At 35.9% G+C, this 27921-nt stretch overlaps 2 protein-coding genes across 6 annotated transcripts; one reads left to right on the top strand and one right to left on the bottom strand.

Annotated features, from left to right (window-relative positions):
- Positions 1-6451, top strand: LOC133795727 (long chain base biosynthesis protein 1-like). 5 transcript variants are annotated; one of them, XM_062233181.1, is made up of 16 exons: positions 1-153; positions 1492-1531; positions 2294-2549; positions 2706-2796; positions 2939-3077; positions 3175-3269; positions 3460-3551; positions 3832-3925; positions 4042-4114; positions 4207-4339; positions 4446-4620; positions 4870-5010; positions 5133-5228; positions 5412-5553; positions 5831-5958; positions 6044-6451. In XM_062233181.1, exons 5-16 carry the CDS (start codon positions 2972-2974, stop codon positions 6218-6220), a joined length of 1452 nt encoding a protein of 483 aa, XP_062089165.1. In that variant the 5' UTR covers positions 1-153; positions 1492-1531; positions 2294-2549; positions 2706-2796; positions 2939-2971; the 3' UTR covers positions 6221-6451. The 5 variants fall into 5 exon arrangements, with proteins under 5 accessions (XP_062089165.1, XP_062089166.1, XP_062089163.1 ...); XM_062233182.1 differs by having other exon boundaries at positions 1492-1535; XM_062233179.1 differs by having other exon boundaries at positions 1492-1576.
- A 20189-nt stretch (positions 6452-26640) lies between these two features.
- LOC133793544 (glucose-1-phosphate adenylyltransferase small subunit, chloroplastic-like) lies at positions 26641-27618 on the bottom strand. The gene is made up of 3 exons (XM_062230871.1): positions 27462-27618; positions 27186-27374; positions 26641-27057 (listed from the first exon to the last, which is right to left on the bottom strand). The coding sequence occupies exons 1-3, from the start codon at positions 27537-27539 to the stop codon at positions 26968-26970; spliced, it is 357 nt and encodes a 118-aa protein (XP_062086855.1). The 5' UTR covers positions 27540-27618; the 3' UTR covers positions 26641-26967.
- Positions 27619-27921: the final 303 nt, after the last annotated feature.

The following is a 27921-nucleotide window of genomic DNA, read 5'->3' as shown; positions in this document are numbered from 1 at the left end:
TTTCTCCTTTCTATCTCGGTCAGGTACATTTCTCTCATAAATTAAGCCTGTTGCTCAGTACTACCTTCTGCGCGATTCTCTTTGAGGAAAGAAAAACTACGCCATTTCCAATTCCCTACAAGAACCCTAATCCCTTTTCTTCGAACGCTCAAGGTATTTATTAATTTTTAGTTTTTGCTTTCGTTATTCCTTCTGTAATCATCTTTGCAATCATCACATGGTTTAATCTTTTACGACATTTTTAATTATATGAACTGTCGTATCTTTGAGTTTTCTTTATGTGAAATGTATGTTATAAATAATTCAAGGAACTTTATCAATGATCTAGGGTTTCATATGATTTGAGGGTTTTTTAGGGGCTGATTGGTATAGAATTTGGATGCAACTTTATGAATTAGAAAACTGAAAATTTGTGGGGCCTATGAAAATAATTGATTGGTAGCCACTTTTTGAAAACCAAATCCAAATCGATATTTGGACTTTATGTTGTAAAATAGAAAACGAATAAATCCCGTTTTCTTTGTTTTGTGAAATTTCTTCCCCAAAATCCATCTCTTCTCCCCTCCACCATTTGCGAAGGACAGAGCTTCTTCATCTCTCTCCCATCAATGGTGATTCACTGCCCCTCCTAACTACGTGCCTGATCCACTCCAACTCCAAATCTAATTCTCCTCTACCATCAGTCACATAAGATATCTCTAAAACTGGTTTGAATGTATTTTTTTATATATATATTTATGTTTGAGAGTTTATCGTTTTAGTCATGTGAAATCTGCTCTAAAGGGAAGCTCTCAATTATTCATTAAAAATGGTTGTGGAAAATCTTTTGATGGGTTTATTTTCTTCACTAATTCTATGGTGTAAATGAGTATGGTCTTATTCTGAATAGTCATTCTAGCAAAAAATTGCTGATTTTTTAATTACTTTTTTTCTTAGTAATCAGTATTTGTGATCAAGCTTTAGTTTTGTTATCTGTTTTGTATTGATTGTTGGAGGATTTTTGTTATACTATGACTTGTTAGCTAAGTTTGTACTCTGTCAGCACCTTTTTTAATGGCAGTTATAAATTTTGATGGCTAGTGATCTTTTCAGGCTATTTCAATGTTATTTTCTTAACTGCATGCTCTGGTTTATTTCTAGATTTTTTTTCATGGTCTTTTTTAGTGTGGTGTGAGTTTTTGGGTACATCAATTGATATAGTTGAACAAGATGATATATTAAAGGTAAAATTTGTTTTAGTTTGAGTTTAGTTTTAAGCAGGGGACTTTGGTTTGATTAGTGATTCTTATTGAACACTATAGTTCCTTGGTAATGCATTTCTACAACACTTAAATGCACACAATTATAATTAGTCTCATTTTATATGCTGCGTTTATTGATCTGCTACATGACATTTCTACTATTTTGTAATATATATGTTAATTGCTTGTGCTAATGAAATGGACTCGCATAGTTCTCATTGAATTTGTCATCTACTTTTCATGTTTACAGGAATGGCAATGGGAATCAATCTTTGCTTTAGTATTGTGCAGTAGGTATCTCAAAGCACATCAACAGCAATGTGCTCATTAATTAGGTCTTTTTTCATTACTAAAATCTTCTTTGTGTGATTGACATGTTTACTTTGCATATGTGCTGTTGGACAGATTGAAGCAATATATAAATATATATATATATCTTGAATGGGAAGAATAAATTAGTTATGTTTTGCTTTGAATTTTTGAAATTTAATGCATTATTTGTTATTGATTTAGTGGATTTGATATATTGAATGTTGTTTTTTCTAATCCAAAGTTAAAATGTTTTAATGAATGTATTATAATGTTCATAATTGAATCGATATACCAATTTTAATTTTTTTTAACCAAATTTATTATGAAAATTTAATATCATATAATATTTGTTAAAAATATTAAATTAAAATAATTTTCACATTCATGTGAATCAAACACATATTTCAATACAATTATATTTTGAGATTTTATACCAATCACAAATTCAGATTTTTAAAATTAAAAAATAATTTACAGACAGTTAATCAATCACATTTTCAGAAACATGTTTTCAGTTACTAAATTCATATTTTCATTTCAAAATCACAGTTTTTGAAATTACAATTTTTCAATCACGAACCAATTATGCCTGGACTTTATATTAAAATTATTACTTATATTATATATATAATGAATTTTTTATTATAAATTAAACTTTTCTTTTATATAAAATTAGGGTTAAGTTAAAATTAACCCTAATCCTCTTGCTTCCATTCTCTTACCCTTCGTGCTCTCCATAGATGAAGGTCTATTCTCTCCTTCCATTGAATTCGTCAGTCACTAGGCCCTTCCTCCTTTCGTTTATCTCGCCTTTTGGTTCCCTGAATCTCTTAGTTCTCTCCTACGCCAGCTCTCTCTGGTTTGTTGCCCTCCATAGCTCCGCCTCTCCACCATTCCGCTCTCCGTCACCTCGCTGTTCTCCGCTGCCATCATTGTTATTTTTCTATTTACAACAAGAGCTATCGCCGATTCGTTGTCCACTGCCTCGTCCAATTTGTAAGTCCATTGATTTTATTTCTTACGATCTTCTCTTCTTCAACAAGTAATGATCTTCTCTGCCCAGCAAGTAATGATTTCTTGTATCCTTCATTGCCTTTGCCTCACCTGAGTTGTGTGCTTTCTTTGTTGATTTTATTTTTTATTTTTTTGCAGATGGTGTTGTTTCTGGTGTTTGGTTACAACTGCTGGTGGCGTGTTAAAGTGGATTGGTGGATTGCACTGGCGTGGTAGATTGTTGGTTGAGGTATTCATGATCTTATTTGATGAAAATCCCAAATTCTGAAGGATTAGTGATGACTTGTAATTTGAGGCATTTTTTGAGTGTTTGAATAAGTTTGGGTCTTTTTTTTTTTTTTATCTTTTGGTTATATTCTTCTCTGGATCAGTATTTCTCTGCAAACCAAATTGAGATATAAAAAATGGAATCTTTTGGATTGAAAATGGTGAAAAGTACTTTAGAATGGGTGACACAGGCTCTGGATGCTCCTTCTGCTGGAGCTGTTGTTTTCGGAGTTCATATTGGCGGTACTTCACCTTCTCGAATTTAGATTCTGTAAATTTTTTCCTATTTTTTTCTTCCCGGTATTTGATCTTATTATATTTATTGTTTGTTTGTTTTTAGGTCATTATTTTTTGGAAGGTCTTCTGTTCGTGGTGATCCTTTTCTTGTTATCCCAGAAAAGTTATAAACTTCCTAAACGACCTTTGACAGATAAGGTAGTTGTTCTAAAAGTCAGATTCCTGTTATATGCATTTATGTGTATAGATACATACATATATATATATATATGTATACACATTGAATCAAGCCATTATCCATGTATCTTGTCTGATGCTTACTTTGAATAGTTTTATTTAAGGGTTTGATATGAGATTTATTCTTACTTGTTAGTGAATCTCTTTGTAGGAAACAGATGAGTTATGTGAGGAATGGGTTCCAGAACCTCTTATTCCTCCTATCACAGAAGAAATGAAGTTGGAACCCCCAGTGTTGGAAAGGTGAAGTTAGTTCATCTCTTCATTGGGCTGACCCTTTTTCTATTAAGATTTCTTCTCATGGTCGTTTTTTTCTTCTTATTATTGGTATTGTTCATTAACTTTCATGTTCTCTCCTTGAATACGTAGGAATTGCTTCTACTATCTTGTGTTCCATACTCTGTTTTCAATGTGGTTGTTATTATTAGTTTTGTTATGTAAAAAAATGTTGTGGCTGTGAGTAATTTTCAAACAATTTAAACCTTTTTCAAGGACTTTTCCTTACAATTTGCATTTTATTCAGTGCTGCAGGACCACATACAATTGTTAATGGCAAAGAAGTTGTGAACTTTGCTTCGGCAAATTATCTTGGATTAATAGGACATGAGAAGTTAATTGTAAGGACCAAAGAGAAGCTTTTTCTAAACTTTCTATGTAATCTTTGCTTTCTATGTTTGTAAATTATGGCCTTGCAGCTTTCTTAGAAAGAGCATTTCTAACAGTGTTGTATCAGGAATCATGTACCTCTGCATTGGAAAAATATGGAGTTGGTTCCTGCGGTCCTCGTGGGTTCTATGGAACAATTGGTACAAATGAACTAACTTTAAATAATTGCACTAGATTTCTATTTTATAATTTTAATTTTTCCAAGTCTTACAAGTTTATCCTTTCGAATTAGATGTCCATCTCGATTGTGAAGGAAGAATCGCTAAGTTTTTGGGTACCACAGACTCCATTCTTTATTCCTATGGACTTTCCACTATGTTTAGTGCTATACCAGCTTTTGCTAAAAAAGGGGATATAATTGTTGTGTGAGTATGCCTCCTCTTTTCAATGAATGTTATTGAACTTGTTTAGCTTTGAGTTACTGTTATGAACTCCTTCCTGTATGAGACCATTTTTCATTTTCTTTTCTAGGGATGAGGGTGTACATTGGGGAATACAAAATGGTTTATATTTGTCGAGAAGCACTATTGTTCCCTTCAAGCATAATGATATGGAGTCTTTAAGAAACACCTTGGAGAAGGTCACTGCTGGAAATAAGCGTGCTAAAAAATTGCGGCGCTACATTGTGGTTGAATCTGTATACCAGGTATCTACTATCTCGTTTTGAGTTTTACTTTCAAGTATGCTGTTAATATGCTATAAAGTTAAAAAAGAAAAAGAAAAATTACGTTGACATGGATTTTTCGGTATCCATTTTAGGGTTTCCTAGGTTATTGATGACATGTAGGTGGCAGCATTTTGGCATTCTATATGTATGTATGTCTATATGTATATATATGTACAAGTACATGTATTGTCAATCAGAGGTATTGACAATTTAATTCTAAATTTCCAGAATTCTGGGCAAATAGCCCCTTTAGATGAGATTATTAGACTGAAGGAGAAGTACCGATTTCGTGTGTTATTGGATGAGAGCAACTCGTTTGGTGTACTTGGGAAAAATGGAAGAGGTCTGACTGAACACTTTGGAGTTCCGGTATTTTTCATTTCATTTCCTCTTATACGGAGATTTTTCTTAAATAGAAAAAAGAAAATAGAAATAGAACTTTAATTGATTCAAAATCTATTTGTAATACATATGTTGGACTGGTGTTGCAGGTTGAGAAAATAGATATTATTACTGCTGCAATGGGACATGCATTAGCTACAGAAGGAGGATTTTGCACAGGAAGTGCTAGGGTCATTGATCACCAGGTATGGTGCCAAGAATTTATCATGAAGGCCTTCGATTGAGTGTTGAATTGATCAGTTGTGTTTGTTATTAGAAATTAAAACTTACAATGTTCTTTAATGCGTATACATATTCTTGATCATAAACTGTAAACAACACATTAATTTCAAGGTGCTCACGTTCTAGTCTATGCTAACCCTCGACAGCGATTGAGTAGTTCTGGATACGTATTTTCTGCTTCATTGCCCCCATATCTTGCCACTGCCGCCATTACTGCCATTGATGTGCTGGAGGAAAAGCCTGATCTCATTACAAAGCTAAAGGAAAACATTGCAATAGTATGGAAAGGTTAGTTTGGGTCTTCACTACCTCTAATTTAGCAAATTGTGTTCTAAGAGAGAATGTGTTTGATTTATATTTCTTCACTATCCACCATAGAATAACTAGGCTATGTCAGACTCAACAATCTGATGATAGCACTCTAGAGTTTTATAACATATACATGCGGGTCTGTTGTCACTATGTTATTGAGACGTCGCTATAGTGCAGTTACTTTGAGCCAGCTAGAGGAGTTACCTTTGTAGTCTAAGATTTAGCAAAATTTTAACATATTCGAAAATTTCAGGATTATCTGTCGTACCGGGACTTTCGGTAGCAAGCAATCCAGATTCACCTATTGTTTTCCTCACATTGAAGAAGCCAACAGGTTCATCAAAAGCTGACAGGGATCTTCTTCAAGAAATTGCTGATCGCGTAAGTAATTGGCTAATTGGTTCATCCTACACTGAGTAGGCCTATTTCACCACTCTTTGATACTATTCGGCTATTGCCTTCACAGGTCTTGAAGGAGGAGTCTGTATTTGTGGTGACCTCCAAGAAATCAACACTTGATAAATGTCCATTGCCTGTTGGAATCAGATTGTTCGTCTCTGCTGGCCATTCCGAAACAGATCTGCTCAAGGCATCTGAATCATTGAAAAGAGTTGCAGCCTCAGTGTTTGAGCGTTGTGCTTGAGTGTGAAACTCGAAGCCGATTAGCTTATTTCTCACCTTGTCCCATTTGTGCATTTGCATGTGATCAATCTAGCTCGGCCTCTTAGCATAAATGTCCTAGTAAAGAAAAAAGCCTTCATTAGTTGAACAGTTTTGTAATGTAGGTATAGACCAAGAAAGAATGGCCACTGATTGTTGATAATCTTACATAATTTGGTTTAAGGGTTGATTTATAATTGTTTTTGTTTTGTTTTGTTTTGATGTTGATATACATATTCGAAAATTAATACGCAGTACTTTAAGATGTAAACATCAAAATAATTTCAAATCACCTGTTGCTGTACTATCTTCCTTTTCACAAATAGATTACCTTGGAAGTGTAAGGATGGAAAAGAACATGATTGCAATTAGGAATTTTTTTTTTGGTAGTTTAAACCTCTGATGAAGATGGAGGTGGTGTTATTGTAATTTGTGGCAATCAAATCCTAAATATATATATATTTATATTTTGGGCAATTCTCTTGTAGGAGTTTCATTTTAACAGTTTTTGGCGCGATTTTTTTTGACTGTATATATTGTAGCTATTTAGAATATTTTGTAAATTTTCAAAAAATTCTGAATAATTTATAATATCGAAAACTAAGTCCAAACATTTTGCACGCGTGATTAATTTTTTTTTATTCGTGTAGAAATCAACATGTTTGAATCTAGTTTTTGGTACTGTAAACTATTCAGAATTTTCTGAAAATTTGCACCGAAAACTGTTCATCGGTCAAGAAACACTGAAGTGAAACACTTAAAGAAGAATTATCATATATATATATATATAGGGCAATTCTTCTATAGGGGCTTCACTTTAAGCCCTATCGGTAGGGCTTTCAGTGTTTTACGACCCGTGAACAGTTTTCGGCGCGATTTTTTTTATGACCGTGTATATTGTAGCTATTTAGAACTTCCTGCAAATTTTCAGAAAATTCCGAATAGTTTACAGTACCGAAAACTAGGTTCAAACATGTTTTCTACGCGCATAAAAAAAATTAGTCATGTGTGCAACATGTTTGAACCTAGTTTTCGGTACTGTAAACTATTCGGAATTTTCTGAAAATTTGTAGGATGCTCTAAATAGCTACAATATACACGGTAATAAAAAAAAAATCGCGCAAAAAACTGTTCACGGGTTGTAAACACTGAGAGCCCTAACAGTAAGACTTAAAGTGAAGCCCCTATAGGAGAATTCCCCATATATATATATCTCTTCTATATAAAAAATGTGTAGATAACGGAAATTCTTGGTTTAACGGAATTATTATAAAACTCTGTTAAGTTTGACGGCTTTTAAGAATTTGACGTTAATTTTAACATACTTACTTTAAATAATTAAAAAAATTTAAGTAACATGAGGATAACGTCAAAAATATGATGGTATTCTTCTATATAAACTTTTTAAGTACACGTGTATATTTTTGGGTTGTTGAAAAAATCTATTAACGTCATTAGAAAAAATCTCACAATTGATATTTTTATTTCAATTTTTAAACTTTTATTTAAAACAGAATTATTATAAAACTCTATTAAGTTTGACGGCTTTTAAGAATCTGACAACGTAAGGAATATGATGGTATTCTTCTATATAAACTTTTTAAGTACACGTGCATATTTTTGGACTGTTGAAAAAAATCTGTTAACGTCATTAGAAAAAATCCCACAATTGATATTTTTATTTCAATTTTTAAACTTTTATTTAAAATAATAAAAATATTTATAGGCCTTGATTTTTTATTTTTTTTTTATTTTTGAATTTAAAAATAAAACGTCAGTTAACATTACCAAGTGTATAATCTGTTTCATCTAGATATTTTAAAAAAAATCAAGTTTAATTTTTTTTTTAAGAAAATATCTTTAATATATAAGAGTCACCTTATCAAATATAATTTATCTCTCTCGAAACTCTATCAATTGTGAGTACATTGACTACATTGTTAGACTATCTTATCAAATATAATTTCTCTCTCTCCAAACACTATCAATTAAGAGTACATTGACTACATTGTTAAACTAGAGTTGAACAAGAGAACACGGTAAATATTTTTGTCACACAAAATCACATCTCAAATTCTTTATAATCATCCATTATTGATTTACAATACAATTTTCACATAAATAATTACATCTCAATTTTACTATCTAGTTTTTTCTCAAATAATAGCATCTCAAATTCTTTATAATCATAAATCATTGATTCAGTAACTATTTTTTTCACAAATCAGGTGGTGGTCAATCTTAAGTTGACACATAAAAATAATGCAAATTCAAAATTTTTAAACAAATTACTGTATTCACTTATCAATTACTCTATATCATAGATCATTGATTTACTAACTATTTTTTTTCTTCTGAAATTAGGTGGTCATTCTAAGCAAAGTTACAAGGTAAATTGACAGTAAAAAATAATGTAAATTGAAAATGTTTAAACAAATTACTCAATTCAATAATTAATTACTTTATGCATCTTATTCAAAATAAAATTTTATCTCAAATGAGGCAGTGAAATGCCATCTTATACAAATTCAATTACAAATTACCATATTCATCTTGTAGAAATTTGGTTTTTTTTCTCTTATCAAGTAGTTATTCACAAATCAGTGCAGTCAGTTCATATAAGATAAGGTTCAACAAATCACAAGGTTCTTCTTATACAAATTCAGTTATGATATATTATGCTATGTGAGTAAAAATATTTTAAATGTTTTCAATTTATAAATTTAGTGAGTTTAAAATAGTAACAAAGTAAATAGACAAATAAAACCTACAAACATTAATAAGAATTTAGGATTGATTAGATCAACTATCAAGAAACAATGCTAATGCAAAAATAAAATACTTAGATCTAGAGCTAACTCATTAATACTTGGATTGTTAAAATCTAATTTAATTTCATTGAAAACCCATGTAGCCATTAAAAAAGAAAAAGAAAAACTTTTAAAACATATACTTGCCTCTGAAAAGTAACACATTAAAACTTAATATAACGTGTACACATAAAAAATATAGTAACATAAATCCACCTATGCCAAACCATTCTCAGATAATCATATGCCCAAAATTTTACAAGCATGAATCCCCAAAAATGCTTACATTAGAGGAAAAAACAGAATTAAATTATAAAAATATTTCAACAATACTCAAACAAAAAATTAATCACACAAATAAAAGGATTTGAATAAGTAGTAATCAATTTAGTGAGTTTAAAATAGTAACACGATCAATTAGTAAATAGAGAAACAAAACATACAAGTATTAATAAGATTTTAAGATTGATTAGATTAATTATCAATATTAAATAATACTCAAACAAATAATGCTAACAATGCATAAATAAAATTCTTAGATCTAGAGCTAACCCATTAATACTTGGGATTGTTAAAATCTTACATTAATACTTGTATAAATAAATAAATACTTGTATAAATCTTACAAATAATGCTAACAATGCATAAATAAAATTCTTAGATCTAGAGCTAACCCATTAATACTTGGGATTCTTAGATCTAGAGCTAACCCATTAATGTTGGAAAAATTATATTTTATATATAATAAATAGCCAATTTAGGCTAATGTGTGAATGGAAAATTGATGCCTTAAATGTGGTCCATTGATAGCTGCTAATAAATGCAGATTTGGTCAAGGATGTAATCACCGTAAAAATGGTGAATATTCTGATCGATATAAGAAATTATGGTAAAGATTGTGATTGATCAATATCACTAATTTTGTGGGATTTTTGGCATTAATTCCCTTGTGTTCACACTTGGTATTCCACCCCATATGAAGCCTATAAAAGGAGGCTTCACCTTTCATTCTAGAAACACCAACAAAAAGAGTCACTCACTAAAAAGCTCTATTGTCTTCTTCTTCTCTGTTTTTCGTAAGTCTTAAGGTGATAGAGTGAAGGTATTAATTCGAGTTCGCTGGAGTAGTGAAAGTGGTGTATTCCTCTACTCGTTAGTCGTTGTATCCTGGGAAGTGGTTGCTCACGTATCCTCTAACACCAATCAGGTAGAGGGGGCAAATCTGCTTTAAGGAAAGCGTGTTTTACGTGCATCGGCTTTCTTTTCACTTATCAGTTTTATAATTTATTATTTTGTATTTATTTTTTCTGTTCTTCAATTAAATATATTACTATATATTTTGTTCTTCTTCACTATATGATTTCTAACAATCTTAAAGCAGATTGGATTCCTTCGGAGAAGAGGAAAAGATTGAAGGGTGGAAACCATTTTTAATTTTTTCTTGATATTTAATCGGTGTTGATAAATTTTTTTTATTTTCTATGCCCCCGATTCTTTCTTTAGCTTGAGGTTCTATATTTTAGTTTTGATATTTACTTGACATTTTTTATGATCAATTTCAATTGCCTCATTTATTAACTTATATTTGTGTATTAAGTGCATAAATGAGAATACTATATATATGGAAGTATATGTAAGTATTTTCTTAATATATGTGCATTGGTTTTATAGTATTCCTAGTATGTGATTTTTTTTTCTCCTTTAATACATATAGTAGCATACTTATTTGCATAACGAAATATATGTATATATATATTTATAGGTAGTGTATTATTTATAGATAGTGAGATTTACGTTTAAAAAAAAAAAAAAGTATTAGTGGTTGCATATTTGTGGATATATATATAAATGCATGGTGGAATGTACTTGTTTCTTTTGGTATACATATATATATATTTATATACTTATATATACATGGAAATAATATATGCATTTATATGTCTTATGTTTATATTCTATACTACCTATCATATATATACTCAATGCACATTTTATATATACGCATAAAATCATATATATATATATGTATATAAATAAACTTTTTTTTTAATGCATATGTATGCTGTTTTATTTGTTTATAAGGTATGCAAAATTAATCTATGCATATGATTAATTTTGGTTAATCAATATATATATTTATTGATACACATAAGTCACATATATATTTCATATATGTATATAAATAAATAAATATATTATGCATACTATATATATACATATTATGGTTAATGGATATTTAGTTTCCATATGCAAATTTATATTATTTTACAATATAAATGTATATGTACTTATTTCTTTAAGTATTATATGACCAATCAGATATGGCTGAAAATATGGATGTCATTGCTACTGGAAGCATTGAAGGATCTCCTCGAACTCCAGCTTCAACCACCAAGGACCAATCTAAGGGTCAGGCTGTGCAAGTTTCGGTACCATTGGTACCAACGGTCTCAACGGTTCCTGTGAACCATAATGAGAAATCGGATAAGTTCACTGGGGTGATGTAGAGTCCAAGAACTTTACTTAATTGTTTAGTAGTATTATAGTATGTTTAGTGTTATCATTGTTACTTTGGATTTTTGGTTCAGACCGGGAGTTATTTGGACACTCATAGTAGTACTTATAGATTTTCTAAGTTTAACCTATAGTTTAAGAATATTAAGTATAAACCTAAGGTTTGATTAATGTGTCTGATATTAAGGAATATATTATTATATTATAAGGTTTAGACATCAACCAATAGGATTTTAAGCACATGTTTTGAATGGTAATTAAGGATTTAGTATTTTTGAGGATTAAATTAAATAAGGGTAAAAGTTTGAATGTATAGGGTCAGTCAGCAGCTTTGAGCACGTTGAGGGCTTAGTCAAGGCTGTTTACTCCATTCAAACTCAGCTAAAAATGTGTAAATTCGTGTTTAAATATTCAGCGTATGCCGATATATCGCAGCTATAGGGGGCGATATGTCGCAGCACGTAGATACGGAAAACACGAATCGATGCACGGTCGCCTCGGGAACAAAGGTCCAGGCGATATATCGCCTATAGGGGGCGATATATCGCCTCCACCAGCATGTTTTCAAATTCATTTGAATTCTTTTCCCTTCAGCCATTCAAACTCCTTCAACAGTCCAGCATCTTCTGAACGAGTCTTCAGCCTCTGCTGAACGATTATTCAAATGATTTTCACCTAAAAAGCCATTATTTTTATTCAAGTAAAATCAAGATATTTTCATTCCCAAACTCTATAAATAGGACCTAGTACCCAGCCATTATTCACCATTTGCTCTAAGTTCAGAGGCTGCTAGTGTTAAGTGAGTGAGAGAGTGTAAACACTTGGTTTGGGGAAAAACTATAAGCTTAAACATCATAAGCTTATCAAACACTTGGGAAGTAAGTGAGTGCTATAGTATTTCGGTGGATGTTAGATTGATCTTGCAATCTTTGAGGTAAACCCAAAACTCTAGTCCTTTCTGTATTCTATGTTATTTCTTTTCTCAAAACCTTCTACTCGGTCCCCTAACCTTATTCTTATTTTTGGTTAGGGAATCCAAGTTCTTAAGCACTTAAGTGGTGGTAAGCATATTTTCGTTTAATGGTTTAGTCTTCCTATTCTCTTTCATTTCATCTCCTTTCTTTAGACTCACCCTTGTTCATTGTGGTTTTAGGAGTGTTCCAAAGTCCTAACTCAGTCCATTTTATCCCGGTAACTTTGGTAAGGAAAATAGGCTAGAATTAATATGTTATGTGCTTATGTTATCTATATGTTTATGTTATTAAAAGTGTTATGATATGTATATGTGTATGTAGGCTTGGGCATATGACCCATATGACTAACAAGACCCCAAATGGGTTATGGGCATATGACCTACTTAGCTAGTAGGACCCCATTAACCCCATGGGCATATGCTTGTTTAGTCTAGGGGACCCCAAGTAATAATGGCCATTATAATAAGTGTATGTTATATGTATTATGTTAAGTCTTTATGTTTTCTTATGAAATTGTGTATATGACTATGTGTTAGGTTTTTCCTTGCTGGGCATTAGGCTCACTCCTTTCTGTTTATGTGCAGGAAAATAAGCTTAGAGGCGGTAAGATTCGTGATGCTTGGGAGGATGTGTATCGATGATGAATGGAGTCAAGGGGCCGAGCGTTATCGATTCGAGGATGTAGTCTCCTTTTATGTTTTTTTTTATGGTTTTACATGTATTTTCCGCATTATTATGTAATGTCTTTTATTTTAAATCTTATTTTGTTTTAAAGACAATGGGATCCCAAAATCCTTCTTAGTATTCGTTTTTTTTTTGTAAATAACTCTTATTTTCAAGTTACTCAATAAATTATGGTATTTTCGTAAAATGTAAGTTTTTATGTATAGTTTCGATAATGGTCCAATTAGTCTAGATTAGTGGGTCATTACAGTTGGTATCAGAGCAAACGGTTCCTTCGCATGAAGTTCTCCTCGATACACATGCTCAAAGCTCCGAATCGGACCGCCAAGTAAGTGTTTAAGTTACAAGTTACAAGTTACTTTGTCTATGTATAGCTAACAACTTTAGTGTTTATGTTTCAGTTAAAAATGAATGGAGCTTTAACCTACCAAGATATCCGAGCCATTAAGGCCTTAAAAAGAATAAGGGAGCCAAGAAACACCGTAGGAGCCTTAGAAAGGATTACACGAAGGTTGCTTTTGTTTCACCAAGCAATAGGTGGCCTTCAAGAGGCTAAACAAATAATGCTTAGATCAACAGAACAATATGTATTAGTGATTAGGTTGTTTAAAGATTTCCATCCTGTAATAGCAGCCTTAGAAGAAATATGGGAAGAAATGAATGATGAGGATGAATCACCATTAGCAATGAGATACTATTTCCTCTTAGTTAGGTTCACCGCAAAATTTGAATTTCAATTCACCAAGGAGCAAAAGAATAGGATTCTCACAAACCTTCCTAGAGGGCATTTTGATGCTCATGATAATGATGACTATGAGGCTATAGATGATGATATGTTAGATGACGGATCGGATGTAGAAGATCCCGATTTTTAGATTAGTAGTTTTTATTTGTTTACTTTTATGTTATGATTGTAATAAGTGAAATTGTTTTCCAAATGAATAAACATGCTATTTGAATATCATGTGTGAGTTTGAAATTTTTTTTCACAATCATAATGAATACTAAATAAAATGAATAATGACTGAGTTCGGTGAGGGTGGATACGAATCAATGAACCTGGTTTCCTTGTTGAGAGTTAGGGGGCCTTAGTAGTGGGAACGATTTTACTGATCCCAGCCCTCCCTCAATATGGTTAACTTTGGAACAAAGATAAGTTTCGAGCCTGAGAATTAAGTCATATAGGATGATTAGAAACACACTTAGAAAATAAATATGACTTGTTTTTCTAAGTATAGAAACCCACTCTAATAATAAATAAAGACCTATATAATTTTTCATAAAAAGTCATAATAAATAGGTCCGAGATATGTTTGTTTTAGAATAAGTTTTTGCCTTAGAGCCTATTAGGAAAAAGTTCTAACATGTTTCTTTTAACTGTTAGAACTCTGCTACGATGTCTCTCCGAAGATCTGCTCGCACCAACGGGAACGCTTCCAACGATGTTCCAGCAACCAATGCGGTCCCTACCGTTCGCCGAAGGAGAGTACGTGTTACTGCTCGCCGCAACGCACCGGCACAGCCAGCTGACAACACTGCAGAGATTACCAGACTACGACAGCAAGTCGAGGAACTTCTGCAGCAACAACGCCAACAGGCTCAATCTCAGCCTCAGCCTCCGCCACAGCCGCAGCCGCAGCCACAGCCAATGGCCCCAGCACCCCAACAAGTTGGTCCGTATGGGGGATGGCCTATGACGAACTACGCTCCTTATCCTGTTCAGCACATGGAGCCAGTGTACGAGAGGTTCCGCAAGCAGCACGCTCCGAACTTCGAAGGGACTACGGACCCCTTTGAAGCAGAAGAATGGCTAAGGAATGTGGAGCCGATCCTAGCCCACATGAACCTTAGTAATGCAGACCGCATATCCTGCGTCTCATCTTTGCTCAAGAAAGATGCCAGGATATGGTGGGACTTGGTCCAGCAATCCCACGATGCTGCCACCATGACGTGGACCCGATTTGTGGAGCTCTTCCACAAGAAGTACTACAATTCAGCAGTGCTTGCTACGAGAGTTGAGGAGTTCACCAATCTGAAGCAAGGGAATTTAACAGTGGCGGAATATGCTCGTCAGTTCGATCGCTTAGCGAAGTTCGCAGCAGAGTTGGTTCCAACCGACTATCTAAGGGTGAACAAGTTTGTTAGAGGACTTCGCCCGAAGATCGAGATGGGGGTTAAACTAGCAAACCCGGGAAACACTTCATATGCCGACGTTCTTGAGACGGCAATTGAAGTAGAAAGGTTGCAAGCCAACGTGAGCAAAGAAGAAGCCAGCAAGCCGGAACCTAGGCAGCAGAGCCAACCTCAGGCCAGTCGGAACAACAATCAGTCCAGCAACAGTCAGTCCAACAACAACGGTAACGGACAGAAGAGAAGGCATCCTGACAACAAGCAAGCCGACAACAATAAAAGGGCACGACCAAGTAATGGGGGAAATAGGTCGGGCTACGTGGAATACCCGCCATGTGCCAAATGTCAGAAGAAGCACCCCGGAGAATGCCGTGCCAACACCAAGGAGTGTTTCAACTGTGGTCAAGAAGGGCATCGTAAAAGAGACTGTCCTCAGCAAAAGCCGGAAGGAAAGAAGGACGAAAAGATGGTTCCTGCTCGGGTTTTTGCCTTAACCTAAGGAGAGGCGGATGCTAGCAACAAGGTGGTCACAGGTCAGGTTTCCATCCTCAATAAATTATGTCATGTATTATTTGATTCGGGAGCCACCCATTCGTATATTTCGTTAGGAATGATAGATAAACTAGACAAACCTAGTGAAAGATTTAGAACTAGGTTTGCAACCGAGTTGCCTTCGGGCAAAGTAGTTCTATCATCACGAATTGTACGAGGCGTACCAATCAAGATTGAGGACAAGGAACTAGAAGGAGACCTGATAGAGCTGGTGATCAAAGACTTCGACGTCATACTAGGCATGGATTGGCTAGCACGGCATGGCGCAACGATCGACTGCAGACGCAAGAAGGTGACATTCGATACTCCTGACGGCCAGAAACTGTGCTTCATGGGACAAGCTTCAGGACTACGCACACCGTTAGTATCATCTCTCAAAGCTCAGAGAATGATGGAGAAAGGATGTCAAGCATTCTTAGCCAACATCACGAATGTGGAGAAGGAGACATCACTCAAAGTTGGAGATGTTCGAGTCATACAAGAATTTCCAGAAGTATTTCCCGATGACTTGCCAGGATTGCCGCCAACTAGAGAAATAGACTTCACGATAGAATTAGTACCGGGCACCGAGCCTATCTCTAAGGCACCATACCGGATGGCACCTACGGAACTCAAGGAGTTAAAGACGCAGCTACAAGAACTCCTAGACTTGGGTTTCATTAGGCCAAGCCATTCACCATGGGGAGCTCCGGTACTATTCGTGAAAAAGAAGGACGGAAATATGCGCATGTGCATAGACTACCGTGAGCTGAATAAAGTAACGATTAAGAACAAATACCCGCTACCTCGGATTGATGATTTGTTTGATCAACTCCGAGGCGCGACTGTATTCTCTAAGATCGATTTACGGTCCGGGTATCATCAGCTCAAGGTAAAGGGGGAAGATATTCCTAAGACAGCCTTTAGGACTCGTTATGGACATTACGAGTTCTTGGTTATGTCTTTTGGTCTTACTAACGCGCCAGCCGCGTTTATGGACTTAATGAATAGGGTCTTCAAGGACTACTTGGATAAATCCGTCGTTGTGTTCATCGACGACATTTTAATTTACTCCAAGAATGAAGTGGAGCACGAGGAACACTTGAGGATAATTTTGACGCGATTGAAGGAGCACCAACTCTACGCGAAGTTCAAGAAATGCGAGTTTTGGCTCTCACAAGTGGCGTTCCTCGGGCACATCATATCGAAAGACGGAGTTGCAGTAGATCCATCGAAGGTAGAGGCCGTGAAAGATTGGCCTAGACCAAAGAACGCGTCGGAAGTAAGAAGCTTCTTAGGGCTAGCAGGTTACTATAGAAAGTTTGTAGAGGGCTTTTCTAAAATAGCCACTCCACTCACCAACCTGACCCGGAAGCAACAAAAGTTTAACTGGAATGATAAGTGTGAGGAAAGCTTCCAGTTGCTTAAGGATAAGCTTTGCTCAACACCAGTACTTAGTGTCCCAACACCCAACGACAAGTTCGTTGTCTACTGTGATGCATCAAAGTTAGGATTGGGATGCGTACTGATGCAGAATGACAAGGTGATAGCCTACGCCTCACGTCAGTTAAAGGAGTATGAACAACGCTATCCAACTCACGATATGGAGTTGGCAGCGGTGGTCTTTGCGTTAAAAATCTGGCGCCATTATCTCTACGGAGAACGGTGCGAGATTTATACGGACCACAAAAGTTTAAAATACTTCTTTACTCAGAAGGAGCTTAACATGAGGCAGCGCCGGTGGTTGGAATTAGTAAAGGATTACGACTGCGAAATCCTATACCACCCGGGGAAGGCAAACGTAGTTGCCGATGCACTTAGCCGAAAAAGTTATGGGAACTTAGCAGCCTTATCCGGAATAGAAAAGCCACTACAGCAGGAGCTTATCAGTGCCGGAATAGAAGTGGTTGTAGGCAAGTTGGCTAACTTGTCTATCCAATCGAATATGCTAGAAGACATACGGAATGGTCAGAGACATGATGATTCACTAGCAACGCACATGGATGCAGTCAGAGAAGGCAAGACTACAGATTTCTCAATATCCAGTCAAGGTTTATTGAGATATAAGGATCGGGTATGCGTGCCAGACGATCAAAGTATTAAGAAGACAATCCTAGAAGAAGCGCACAACACCCCATACTCGGTTCATCCAGGGTCTACCAAGATGACTCATGACATCAAGGCAGTCTATTGGTGGCCAGGGATGAAGAAGGACATAGCAGAGTATGTATCTAAGTGTCTGGTATGCCAGCAAGTGAAGGCGGAGCATCAGCGGCCTGCAGGATTATTGCAACCACTTAGCATACCGGAGTGGAAGTGGGACGATATAGCCATGGACTTCGTGACGGGTCTGCCAAAGACAAATAAGCAGCATGATTCTGCTTGGATAGTCATAGATAGACTAACCAAGTCGGCTCATTTTCTGCCTGTTAAGACTTCTTATACGGCAGACCAATATGCAGACATCTACATTCAAGAGATTGTACGATTGCATGGAATCCCCAAGACGATAGTATCAGATAGAGGATCAGTGTTTACGTCAAGATTTTGGAGAAGCTTACAGCAAGCCATGGGTACTAAGTTAAGTCTTAGTACAGCTTTCCATCCTCAGACAGATGGGCAGTCTGAGCGTACAATTCAGATTTTAGAGGATATGCTACGCGCATGTGTACTTGACTTCGGAGGATCGTGGAACAAGTACTTACCGCTGATCGAGTTCTCGTACAACAATAGCTACCAGTCAACGATCGAGATGGCACCTTATGAGTTGCTATATGGAAGAAGGTGTCGATCACCGTTGCACTGGGACGAGGTAGGAGAAAGGCAGCTTCTAGGGCCCGAAGCTGTTAGACAAGCACAAGAAGCAGTAACGCTTATTAGACAGCGTATGCTTGCTGCTCAAAGCCGACAGAAGAGCTATGCGGATACCAAGCGACGCGATGTGGAGTTCCAAGTTGGAGATCAAGTCTTCCTGAAGATATCTCCTATGAAGGGTGTCAAGCGGTTCGGGAAGAAAGGCAAGCTCAGTCCCCGATTCTTAGGTCCTTTTGAGATATTGGACAAAGTGGGACCAGTTGCGTATAGACTAGCCCTACCGCCAGCACTAGCCGATAGTCACAACGTCTTCCACATCTCGATGTTACGCAAGTATGTGTCAGACCCATCTCACGTCCTCAAGTACGATACCATAGCACTCCAGAAAGACTTAAGTTACGAGGAACGACCGGTTAGCATCCTAGATAGGGGGATGAAGCAGTTACGGTCCAAGAGCTTTCCTATAGTTAAAGTCCTATGGAGCAATAGTTCTGAACGCGAGGCAACGTGGGAGTTGGAAGAGGACATGCAGAGCCGGTATCCGGAATTATTTGGTAAGTAAATTTCGAGGACGAAATTCTTTTTAGTAGGGGAGAATTGTAGAGTCCAAGAACTTTACTTAATTATTTAGTAGTATTATAGTATGTTTAGTGTTATCATTGTTACTTTGGATTTTTGGTTCAGACCGGGAGTTATTTGGACACTCATAGTAGTACTTATAGATTTTCTAAGTTTAACCTATAGTTTAAGAATATTAAGTATAAACCTAAGGTTTGATTAATGTGTCTGATATTAAGGAATATATTATTATATTATAAGGTTTAGACATCAACCAATAGGATTTTAAGCACATGTTTTGAATGGTAATTAAGGATTTAGTATTTTTGAGGATTAAATTAAATAAGGGTAAAAGTTTGAATGTATAGGGTCAGTCAGCAGCTTTGAGCACGTTGAGGGCTTAGTCAAGGCTGTTTACTCCATTCAAACTCAGCTAAAAATGTGTAAATTCGTGTTTAAATATTCAGCGTATGCCGATATATCGCAGCTATAGGGGGCGATATGTCGCAGCACGTAGATACGGAAAACACGAATCGATGCACGGTCGCCTCGGGAACAAAGGTCCAGGCGATATATCGCCTATAGGGGGCGATATATCGCCTCCACCAGCATGTTTTCAAATTCATTTGAATTCTTTTCCCTTCAGCCATTCAAACTCCTTCAACAGTCCAGCATCTTCTGAACGAGTCTTCAGCCTCTGCTGAACGATTATTCAAATGATTTTCACCTAAAAAGCCATTATTTTTATTCAAGTAAAATCAAGATATTTTCATTCCCAAACTCTATAAATAGGACCTAGTACCCAGCCATTATTCACCATTTGCTCTAAGTTCAGAGGCTGCTAGTGTTAAGTGAGTGAGAGAGTGTAAACACTTGGTTTGGGGAAAAACTATAAGCTTAAACATCATAAGCTTATCAAACACTTGGGAAGTAAGTGAGTGCTATAGTATTTCGGTGGATGTTAGATTGATCTTGCAATCTTTGAGGTAAACCCAAAACTCTAGTCCTTTCTGTATTCTATGTTATTTCTTTTCTCAAAACCTTCTACTCGGTCCCCTAACCTTATTCTTATTTTTGGTTAGGGAATCCAAGTTCTTAAGCACTTAAGTGGTGGTAAGCATATTTTCGTTTAATGGTTTAGTCTTCCTATTCTCTTTCATTTCATCTCCTTTCTTTAGACTCACCCTTGTTCATTGTGGTTTTAGGAGTGTTCCAAAGTCCTAACTCAGTCCATTTTATCCCGGTAACTTTGGTAAGGAAAATAGGCTAGAATTAATATGTTATGTGCTTATGTTATCTATATGTTTATGTTATTAAAAGTGTTATGATATGTATATGTGTATGTAGGCTTGGGCATATGACCCATATGACTAACAAGACCCCAAATGGGTTATGGGCATATGACCTACTTAGCTAGTAGGACCCCATTAACCCCATGGGCATATGCTTGTTTAGTCTAGGGGACCCCAAGTAATAATGGCCATTATAATAAGTGTATGTTATATGTATTATGTTAAGTCTTTATGTTTTCTTATGAAATTGTGTATATGACTATGTGTTAGGTTTTTCCTTGCTGGGCATTAGGCTCACTCCTTTCTGTTTATGTGCAGGAAAATAAGCTTAGAGGCGGTAAGATTCGTGATGCTTGGGAGGATGTGTATCGATGATGAATGGAGTCAAGGGGCCGAGCGTTATCGATTCGAGGATGTAGTCTCCTTTTATGTTTTTTTTTATGGTTTTACATGTATTTTCCGCATTATTATGTAATGTCTTTTATTTTAAATCTTATTTTGTTTTAAAGACAATGGGATCCCAAAATCCTTCTTAGTATTCGTTTTTTTTTTGTAAATAACTCTTATTTTCAAGTTACTCAATAAATTATGGTATTTTCGTAAAATGTAAGTTTTTATGTATAGTTTCGATAATGGTCCAATTAGTCTAGATTAGTGGGTCATTACAGGTGAACTTCAAAACGTGGCAGCAGAAAATGCTTTTCTATCTGACAACATTGAATCTTGCGAGATTCCTAAAAGAGGATCCTCCCTTTATTGGAGAGGATGAGATAGATGTGCAAACTCAGCAAGCAATTGATGCTTGGAAGCACGCTGAATTCCTGTGTAGGAATTATCTTCTGAATGGCTTATCTGACACTCTGTATGGTGTGTACAGTGTGAAGAAAACAGCCAAGGAATTGTGGAACTCTTTGGACCACAAATATAAGGCTGAAGATGCTGGCGTCAAGAAATTCTTGGTTGGTCAATTCTTGAACTTCAAGATGGTAGACTCCAAGAATGTGATAAGCCAAGTGCAAGAGCTTCAATTGATCATCCACGGGATCCATGCTGAAGGAATGGTTTTGAGTGAATCATTCCAAGTAGCTGCAATTATTGAGAAGCTACCCCCTGCATGGAAAGACTTCAAGAACTATTTGAAGCACAAGCGAAAGGAAATGAGTGTTGAAGATCTCATTCTTAGACTTCGCGTTGAAGAGGATAACCAAGGTAATGAGAAGCGAACCTTGAATCCTAATGCTGCCAAGGCAAACTTGATGGAGCATGATAGAGGCTCAAAGGGGAAGAATCCTAAGCACAAGCAAGGGCCCAAGTTGGGACCAAAAGGTGGAATTGCAAAGAAGCCAAAGTTCCAAGGGAAGTGCTTTAACTGTGGCAAGATGAGACATAAATCATCTGAGTGCAAATTGCGCAAGAAGAAAGGCAATGAGACCTATATGGTGGACGCGATATCCCAAGAGGTCGCTGAATTAGACTTATGTGCCGTGGTCTCTGAAGTCAACCTGGTGGATGCGAATCCAAAGGAATGGTGGCTCGACACTGGAGCTACTCGTCATATATGTGCAAACAAGTCAGCATTCTCTGATCTGACTACACTGGAAAATGGAGAGAAGCTCTACATGGGCAACTCAGCAACCTCTGAGATAAAAGGGGAAGGAACTGTGTTCTTGAAGATGACGTCTGGAAAGAATGTCAAGCTGCAAAATGTACTGTATGTGCCTGACATTCGTAGGAATCTGATATCTGGAACTCTGCTGAGTGTACATGGGTTCAAGATGGTGTTTGAATCTCATAAAATTGTACTCACTAAAGCGGGTGTTCCTATTGGGAAGGGTTATGTAAAAGAGGGCATGTGGAAGATGAATGTAATGGCTGTTAAGCCAAATGCTGTTATTGATAATAATAAAGCTAGTACTTCTTCTGTTTACCTTCTTGAGTCTTCAAATTTATGGCATGGTAGACTAGGTCATGTTAATTATAATTCTCTGCGTAGATTAATTAACTTGAATCACATACCCACGTTCAATATTGATTCAAAACATAAGTGCGAAACTTGTGTAGAAGCGAAATTAACCAGGTCATCGTTCAAAACAGTTGAAAGAGACACTGAACCCCTTGATTTAATTCACAGTGATATTTGTGATTTAAAATTTGTTCAAACAAGAGGTGGTAACAAATACTTTATTACTTTTATTGATGATAGTACAAAGTATTGTTATGTGTACTTGCTAAAAAGCAAAGATGAGGCTATAGAGAAATTTACTCTCTATAAACAAGAGGTTGAAAATCAACTTAATAAGAAAATTAAGATGATAAGAAGTGATCGTGGTGGTGAGTATGTAGAACCATTTAGTGAACTTTGTGCACAAAATGGAATCATTCACGAGGTAACACCACCTTATTCTCCTGAATCCAATGGAGTGGCAGAACAGAAAAATCGCACTTTAAAAGAGATGATGAATGCCATGTTATTAAGTTCTGGATTACCGCAGAACATGTGGGGTGAAGCTATTTTGTCAGCTAATTATCTTTTAAATAAGATTCCCCGAAAGAAAGATCAAAAGACACCATATGAATTATGGAAAGGTAGACAACCTTCATACAAATACTTAAAAGTGTGGGGGTGTCTGGCTAAGGTGATTGTACCATTGCCAAAAAGAATGAAAATAGGTCCAAAAACAGTAGATTGTATTTTCATTGGTTATGCACAAAATAGCAATGCATATCGATTTCTTGTACATGAGTCTAAAAACCCGGACATTCACAAGAATACGATAATGGAATCAAAGAATGCATCATTCTTTGAACATGTATTTCCTTGCAAAGATAATGGGGTTGGACCAAGCTCTTCTAAGCGAACATCTGAAACGATGGATGATCGAGAACAAGAAGAGGAAACTGATGAAGTCCAAGTAGAGCCAAGGCGAAGCAAAAGGGCAAGGATAGAAAATTCTTTTGGACCAGATTTTCTAATTTATATGATAGAGGCAGAACCTCGAACATATAAAGAAGCTGTGAGCTCTATTGAAGGTCCTTTTTGGAAGGAAGCCATAAGGAGTGAAATTGATTCCATCTTGCAAAATCCTACTTGGGAACTAGTTGACCTTCCTCCTGGATGTAAACCTTTAGGTTCCAAGTGGATTTTCAAAAGGAAAATGAAAACAGATGGAACAATTGATAAGTACAAGGCCCGATTAGTAATAAAAGGTTACAAACAACAAGAAGGCTATGACTACTTTGATACTTATTCTCCGGTGACGAGAATAAATTCTATCAGGATGATTTTGGCAATTGCTGCATTGCGAAATCTAGAAGTCCATCAAATGGATGTAAAAACTGCCTTTCTAAATGGAGATCTTGATGAAGAAATATACATGGAACAACCCGAGGGTTTTGTAGTTCCAGGGAAAGAAAGGAAAGTTTGCAAACTTGTTAAGTCACTGTATGGACTTAAGCAAGCACCAAAGCAATGGCACGAAAAATTTGATAGTGTCATGATGACAAATGGATTTAAAATCAATGAGTGTGACAAATGTGTGTATATCAAAACCACAAACGAGGGATACATCATTCTATGTTTGTATGTAGATGACATACTCATTGTTGGAAGCAACCAACGAATGGTTAAATCCACCAAAACAATGTTAAACTCAAGGTTTGACATGAAGGATATGGGACTGGCTGATGTAATTTTAGGGATAAAAATTATAAGGACGCCAGATGGACTCAGTTTGAGTCAGTCACACTATGTGGACAAGATACTTGACAAATTCGGTAAAAATGATTCTGGAATTTCCAGAACACCAATTGATACAAGTCAGCATCTATCCAAGAATAATGGTGAAAGTGTGTCCCAAGTAGAATATGCTAGAGTAATAGGAAGTCTAATGTACTTGATGAGTTGTACTAGACCAGACATTGCCTATACTATAAGTACTTTGAGTCGATTCACGAGTAATCCAGGTGTTGAACACTGGAAAGCAATTGTAAGGGTACTTAGGTACTTAAGGTATACTCGTGACTATGGGCTAAACTACACCAGAGATCCAGCTGTGCTTGAAGGATACACTGATGCAAGTTGGATATCTGATATTCATAACTCAAAAGGTACTAGTGGATATGTCTTCACTCTAGGTGGTGCAGCGGTTTCATGGAAATCTTCGAAACAAACTGTAATCACTAGATCTACAATGGAATCTGAGTTTGTTGCTCTGGATAAATGTAGTGAAGAGGCAGAATGGCTACGTAATTTCCTAGAGGATATTCCAGACTGGCCTAAACCTGTGCCTGCAATATGTATATATTGTGATAATCAAGCAACAATTGCCAGAGCAAAGAATGTTCTATATAATGGTAAGTCAAGACATATACGTCGACGACATAATACCATTAGACAATTGATCTCAACTGGAGTTATCTCAATTGACTATGTGAAGTCAAAAGATAATATTGCGGATCCGCTAACCAAAGGGTTAAATAGAGATCAAGTTGAAAAGACATCAGAAGGAATGGGACTTAAGTCCAGAAGAAATAAGGTAGATATAAAGGAAAACCCAACCTAGTTGACTGGAGATCCCAAGATCTAGGTTCAATGGGACAACCTAATTATATAAACCTTGTAAGATCACTGTGGGGACTAACCCTACCCATTCTGTTGATGAAATAGTGATTCTCGTTGGAAAAAGGATAAGCATTAAGCTTTTAATGACCCTTATGCGTCGGAAGTTCGAACGGGGCAATGCGAGATTGTTCTTAATTAAGAGGTCACCTATGTGAGAGAGAAGTGGGGCCGCTTCAAAGGAGAATTGTGGGGGCTAAATTCTCTAAAACCTCTCGCAGAACCAGGCGGATGTTCATGGCCAAAATGAACATAATCATGAGAACCGATATGATACCAGGAAGATATCTGTGTGAGATATATCGTCATTTACATCAACAGCAGACAGTTCAAAGACATCGCGTCCACTGATCAGCTAGTAAGGTAAATATATTTTCACAAGGGAAGGTTCAAAGGTTAACACCCACCTATCCTATACAGGTGTCTACCGTAGAATTCTATCACCGTGTTGAGTCGAGTCGAGTTTTGTCAATTCATTGTGAGTCTTTTCTCTGTGTATTCCTTATCGTTGATCAATTTCATTCATGTGGGGGGATTGTTGGAAAAATTATATTTTATATATAATAAATAGCCAATTTAGGCTAATGTGTGAATGGAAAATTGATGCCTTAAATGTGGTCCATTGATAGCTGCTAATAAATGCAGATTTGGTCAAGGATGTAATCACCGTAAAAATGGTGAATATTCTTATCGATATCAGAAATTATAGTAAAGATTGTGATTGATCAATATCACTAATTTTGTGGGATTTTTGGCATTAATTCCCTTGTGTTCACACTTGGTATTCCACCCCATATGAAGCCTATAAAAGGAGGCTTCACCTTTCATTCTAGAAACACCAACAAAAAGAGTCACTCACTAAAAAGCTCTATTGTCTTCTTCTTCTCTGTTTTTCGTAAGTCTTAAGGTGATAGAGTGAAGGTATTAATTCGAGTTCGCTGGAGTAGTGAAAGTGGTGTATTCCTCTACTCGTTAGTCGTTGTATCCTGGGAAGTGGTTGCTCACGTATCCTCTAACACCAATCAGGTAGAGGGGGCAAATCTGCTTTAAGGAAAGCGTGTTTTACGTGCCTCGGCTTTCTTTTCACTTATCAGTTTTATAATTTATTATTTTGTATTTATTTTTTCTGTTCTTCAATTAAATATATTACTATATATTTTGTTCTTCTTCACTATATGATTTCTAACAATTAATACTTAGGATTGTTAAAATCTTAAGTAATTTTATTAAAAAAACCATGCAACCTTTATAAAAGAACAACAAAAACTTTTAAAACCTATACTTGCCTCTAAAAAGTAACACATTAATACTTAATATAACATGCACATAGAAAAAATATAACCTATGCCAAATCATTCCCGGTTCTTCCTATGATAGAGTAGTTAGGAAAAGTTGAGAAGAAAATAATAGAATCATATAACAAAGATCAATCTCCTCAATTTGTTGGATTCTAATATAAACAAAGATCAGATTGAAAACATACTAACTACAAACTACATAATCAGATTTCAAAAAAATAAAACCCACTACAAACAAAGTAATAAAAACTAAATAAAAAAAACATCTAAAGTTCTTGACCCAAAACCTAAATCCAATCCTAACACAGTTTTCCTTCAATAAAACAAAAAACCGATGAATAATTTCAAAACCCCATGTCAAAAATCCAACCAAACCCAATAGACTGAAAAGCTTCACAAAAGCAGTTATTCATTCTTTAATTAGTTAAAAAAAACCAAAAATATATGAAATCAAATAGGTTGAAAATCTCATACCGGACAGCTAGAAATAACATTACCGATCGAGATTTAGGACCAAGTGTACCCACAATTTCTAAAATCAGTGTAAGGCATCTCCTTGGCTCTCTCATCATCAAGACCCAAAATGGTAGTATCAACCTGCCAAGGAAACAAAGTTACCAACTTGCACTACCCAAATACACGACAAACAGCTAACTCATAGCTCGTGTAACATAATACCAAATCAAAGCATTACCAATCTAAAAGTGAATTAGCAGACAACTTACCTTCATAGCTTTGAGTTGCTCCCCTTTGGGTTTCTCAGCCACAGTGATATCCGCATCAGTCTCTCTGTGTGCCTGAATAAACTTCTCATAATCCATCCTATACAAATGGTCTCCGGCAAGAACCAAAAACTCTACGACATTATGTTCCTCAAAGAGCCACAGGTACTGTCTCACCGCATCAGCCGTCCCCTGCAGTAGTAAATTAAACAGTGAAATACACAGTCAAAACGGTAAAAAGAAGCCGCAGCCATGTCCAGTATAAACCAATCAACCAACCTGGAACCAGTTGGGATTCTCGGGGCTGTGCTGAGCCGCAAGAACTTCAACAAAGCCTTCGTTCTTGTAATCTCCCATGTTAAGGCAGTTACTCACAGGACTATCAATCAATCTGTAGTTCGCTCTGAGAGGAATCGCAATCCCCAACTTTAAATGACACAAAAAAAGAGACAAACAAGTATATATGTGTGAGTTGTGACAAAGAATACCTCTGTTTTGTCTACAATAGCACCTTCAGGATAATCTACACATTTATTGTACCTTGCCAGTGTTCGTTTCATACTGTAAAAACAACAAAAATGAATACAAAATAAGTGTATCATTTTACCCATACAAAGCACCTTTTGTTGTCCAATCAGTCTATGTGTCACCAGAAGAAAATGAGAGAAAGCTAAAGAGAAGTGAAAAACAACCAAAAAATGAACATAATAGTAAACCGAGAGGAAGAAGTATATATAAA

Source organism: Humulus lupulus, chromosome 8 (genome assembly GCF_963169125.1).
Source record: "Humulus lupulus chromosome 8, drHumLupu1.1, whole genome shotgun sequence".
Lineage (NCBI taxonomy): Eukaryota > Viridiplantae > Streptophyta > Magnoliopsida > Rosales > Cannabaceae > Humulus > Humulus lupulus.
Note: the sequence above shows the minus strand (reverse complement) of the source record. Positions and strands in the feature narration are given on the sequence as shown.